This window comes from Erigeron canadensis, chromosome 4 (genome assembly GCF_010389155.1).
Source record: "Erigeron canadensis isolate Cc75 chromosome 4, C_canadensis_v1, whole genome shotgun sequence".
NCBI lineage: Eukaryota > Viridiplantae > Streptophyta > Magnoliopsida > Asterales > Asteraceae > Erigeron > Erigeron canadensis.
This window is the reverse complement of record NC_057764.1, coordinates 15,113,837-15,118,243: the sequence shown is the minus strand read 5'-3', so window position 1 is coordinate 15,118,243 and position 4,407 is coordinate 15,113,837. Positions and strand designations below refer to the sequence as shown.

At 32.6% G+C, this 4,407-nt stretch overlaps 1 protein-coding gene across 5 annotated transcripts; it reads right to left on the bottom strand.

The window, feature by feature from the left end:
• Positions 1 to 1,153: 1,153 nt before the first annotated feature.
• On the bottom strand, positions 1,154 to 4,207 carry LOC122596787. 5 transcript variants are annotated; one of them, XR_006323379.1, is made up of 10 exons: positions 4,155 to 4,207; positions 3,992 to 4,044; positions 3,571 to 3,635; positions 3,394 to 3,457; positions 3,188 to 3,290; positions 2,440 to 2,533; positions 2,152 to 2,222; positions 1,895 to 2,044; positions 1,708 to 1,795; positions 1,154 to 1,502 (listed from the first exon to the last, which is right to left on the bottom strand). XR_006323379.1 is itself a non-coding variant. In XM_043769421.1 (4 exons), exons 2-4 carry the CDS (start codon positions 1,915 to 1,917, stop codon positions 1,269 to 1,271), a joined length of 345 nt encoding a protein of 114 aa, XP_043625356.1. In that variant the 5' UTR covers positions 1,918 to 2,044; positions 2,152 to 2,402; the 3' UTR covers positions 1,154 to 1,268. The 5 variants fall into 5 exon arrangements, 1 of the variants encoding a protein (XP_043625356.1); XR_006323381.1 differs by lacking the exon at positions 1,708 to 1,795; XR_006323380.1 differs by lacking the exon at positions 2,440 to 2,533.
• Positions 4,208 to 4,407: the final 200 nt, after the last annotated feature.

Genomic DNA, 4,407 nt, shown 5'->3' with positions numbered 1-4,407 from the left:
TATTTAACAAGGTATCTGAACAAAGGGATAATAAATGCCTTAACAATTTAAATATACTTTAAGAAACTATACTTAAATATTTCTGGGACCATTGGCGTGTTGATAGACGCTAACCAATATTATTACCTTCATTTCTTACGAGCTCAAGTGGGAGCCGTTAGTATATGATCACGTAAAATGAACGTATGTCCGGAAATAATTTAAGCCTACGGGGTCACACGAAATGACACGATAACTTTATATTATTAATTAGTATATTAAAATAATATATTAACTAGAATGATCACTGAATAATTAATTAAAATATATTAAAAGTTTAATAGTGTTTAATTAATTAAAACAGAATGATTAAAGTGTAAATTGGAAAGTTTCTTAATTATACACTAATAGGGTGGGCCGAAAATTCCATGGGTTTTTAAGGCCTTAACTAAACTTGTTCACCAAGTTTAAAACCCTAATTTACTATCCATATATATAGGGATTAAGGATTAAGAGTTTTGTAAGACAATTAGATTTGTAAAAAAACCTTAATACCTCTCTCTCTTGGTCGAACATATCACAAAACATCACCAATTTATTCCATTCGTGAACTTTCGTTATATAATTATAATGATAGTAAACTTTGTTTAGTTGTGAGGTTTTGAGTTGTTGAGTTCGAAGTTGTCGACAAGTCAAAGGTTTTTTTTTTGTTGTTGTTCGACTACATCAAGGGGAAATTAACACAAAGGGTTGTGAGATTTGTGACCGGGTACTAGCATACGGTATAAGAGGTGTCTAGTGTGTGATCGTAGAGAGGTTTTACTTCAAACCTTTTCATAAAATTTCTTGCTTTATTCTTTTCAATTTAAGGTACACGTTTTCTTCCTTGCTTAATTAATTAACTACATAGATTTATATTCTGATGCGTGCTTTGTGATTTGATTGGATAATTTGTTATATAACCCAACACTATCTTCCGCTACGTGCTTTGTGATTTGATTTGATAAATTGTTATATAACCTAACAAGTGGTAATTTAGAGGCTAAAACAAGCAACCAACACCATTGGTGAGATGCATTAACCAATAAACATTCTGACAGAATTGGTCTTCTGTCTTGTACCGAATAAACTGAGCATGTGTGGTCCGTTTCAAGCAAAACTTTCAAAATAAAAGTGGTAGAAAAATGAGTTAAGTTTAACCTCCAACTGGAACTAGATCAATACCCGGTCGTTGACCGGGTCTTGAATCATAGCATTCGATTACACGTAGTCTTTGCATAGATAATAGCTCAATAACTTATTTCAAGATATAAACCTCGGCCCATTCTTCTATTTCCTGCCACTTCGTTATCTCTTCTGAAGCTATCCAACTCTTTCCTTATTTCGCACATGTCAACCATCACACCTACAACTCGAGCTACGTCTTCAAGGATAACATGTGAAAAACCGTGATCCACATTTTGACTTGCGAGACGTTGATTCCTTATTATCGTTGAATTGTTTAATGTTCCTTGCTCAAGTTCCTTCGGGATGTTCACAATATCAAAAAAACCGAGGGTTAAACTTGATATACTATAAAGAATCATCTATAAACTGTTTGGAAAATATGGATAATATATGTGTTGGCGGATTAGAGCTATTCGACCCGACCCGTAATGAAAATAACGTTTTTGGCTCAAACCCGTTACCCACCAGGTTTTCAAACACTAATAAAAATCAAAAACAGACCTTGATGCCATATGAGGAGAGACATGCTAGCCCACCAGGTTGAGCTATGCTAGAGGCACCATTAACAATCAAAGGAATATCCTTCCGCCTAATGGTGTTAATTCAATTACAACATTTCATACTGATTCCTAATTTGAAAAAAAAGCATCAAGTTTGACTTTAAGTCAACCTAGTTAAAGTTAATTACCTCTCATGCATCATGAATTTCATATATCGACCTTGGCCTCTTATCTGTTATATAGACAGCATATACGGAATCATAACCAACAATCGATCCATTCTTCCTACCAATTTCACGAGTTGTGTTCTTCATACGTTCAAGTTCCCTTGCTCCTATCTACAAATGCAATACATGGAACATTTACTGGAATTTACTGTACAAAATTTAGATTTGCCATGTTAACTACATTAAAATGCTGTAAATTAACCTTAAGATCTACTAACCCACGGAAACAAATAGTCATGGCGCAACTCCAAGTTCACATTCCGAACAACTTTAGTGCAACGAACACTAGCTGCATATGTATTTAACATTGACACAAGTCATAAATCATAAAATGGTTTGTTACTTATATAGAACAGGGGTCATTGGTATCATATTATCATGCAATCATACCTAGGCTATCATTTGGGTGTATTTAAAGTGCAAAACAATGATATGAAAACACAATGTCAGCTAGCCTTGAGTATTTAGTATGCATATATATTTACATAAAAAAAAGGCGCCTTTACCTAGTTGTAGATTACATCGAGATTGAATGACGACTGATATTGCAGGTCGAAAAGATAGACATGGTGGTAAGGTAGCCTAAATTATTGTGATTCCCTATAGCATTAATATCCAGAAAAAGTAAGAAAAAAAAAGAGAGCTTTGTTAACGTAGTCATGTACTTATTGCTTTTCGTTGAGGGACTTTGAGGTTTCTCCTCAGACTTGGACTCTCTATCATTAGACAAAACATGTGTCGTCTACTAAAGCATGTGAAAAAAACACAAGGGATATTCACCATACCTATGAACTTATGTTTTTTGGAGTCTATGCAAGCACATTAAGTATACTTACAGGTGTAGCCATAATTGTTTCTCAATTTTATATATAATTACCTGTTCCCATGTATGACACTTCATCAAATATCTTGTATGAAAATTGCTATGCACCAATTTAACAATAACCTCTTAACCGTATCTTAATACCTCTCTATAAAATCAAACTCAAAAAATTTGTCCATACGAATAGGAGATTTTAACACCCCTTATATTAGCAACTTTAATGAGTGATAGTGACAAGTTGAACCTATTTAAAGACAAAAGGGTAATTCAGGTATTGTGTAATCTTTGAAAGATAAAGATTCTGATTAAACAAAAACACTACCCGTTACCTGAAAGACATGCTCAAATACCAAGAATAGAGTACTGACAAAAAAACATTTGGGAAGAGGAAGTAGTGTTATGTCTTTTATGATTTCAAATCTCCGTTATACCATTTGTGTCGTCTTTTTAGCATTCATTCATGTGTAGTCATAGGTGGAATTTGGACTTCACTGTTGGAATGCATAATCCTCATATCCATATTTCCTTGCCATCCTAATATTGTACGGAAACATATAAAACCCTTTACGAAAGCAAGGTTATATCTTTTTAAGAGGAGCAATAATAATTCACAATAAGTATTAATATACATAATTACCAATTCAGGTAGAGTTTGAATTCCACTGTTGTTATATATGCATACTCATATCCATATTTACTTCCTAATATTGTAGGGAAACAATTAAAATGCTTTAATAAATGAAGCTTATATCTTAAATTTTATGTCCAGCAATAGTAATAGTAATTCACAATAAAGATTAGTAGAGACGATTACCGATTGACAATTCGATTATGTGGCATTGTAGCTCACGATATATACTCTTGACACCAGGCATATGGCTGACAACATAAATTAACAGAACAATCATTAGTTGGAGATTCAGTCAATTCGTATTGACGTCTCATCTTGGTCTGATTAACGCAAGAATAAAGACATCCACAACCAGCCTATATAATGAACAAATGACTTATGAATGAATATAAAATGCATATATATCTTCCTATTATGCTATTTGCATCGTTAACCGAACTAACCAGATAGATTAATCTATATGTCTACAAATATACTAATAACACACAACTATCTATATGTGTGCGCCTTCAACGTCGGCTATTATGAAACATCCCTAATTAAATAATTACCAACAAAATCTGATCTCAAAAGATTAAAAACAAAATAAATTCACAATGTATACCCGATTTTTTCAAAGAACGAAAACCCTTATCTCGAATCATCCATCTTTCTCATCTAATGATAACAACCATTCCATGATTAAAAGTAAGCATAAAAAATAATCTAAAAACAATCTTAAACTTAAAATCGAGAAAAACCCTAAAATGAAATCAGAAAATTCTTACTTGTGTAATCGGAGAAGAAGTGATTTAACCCAGCAAGATGATCAAGAGGTAATTTTTTTGCAGATTACCCTAATGAAACCGGATTATATATAGTATTTGACTTTTTAGAATGTCTGACTTTTAGTTTAGACGGCTGAGATTAATTTGTGGATGAATTTGAGTGGTCCAGATTAAAACTTAGATTTATTTTTTTCTCCAGCAATATATATATATATATATATAATTACTCAAAAACACTGAACCAAACGAAAGA

Coding starts and splice junctions, on each gene's coding strand:
- LOC122596787 (XM_043769421.1), bottom strand. CDS start 1,917: ATGAAATTCATGATGCATGAGAG. Junction 1,796..1,894: donor AAATTCATGATGCATGAGAG/GTAATTAACTTT, acceptor TAACACCATTAG/GCGGAAGGATATTCCTTTGA. Junction 1,503..1,707: donor TCTCCTCATATGGCATCAAG/GTCTGTTTTTGA, acceptor AACATCCCGAAG/GAACTTGAGCAAGGAACATT.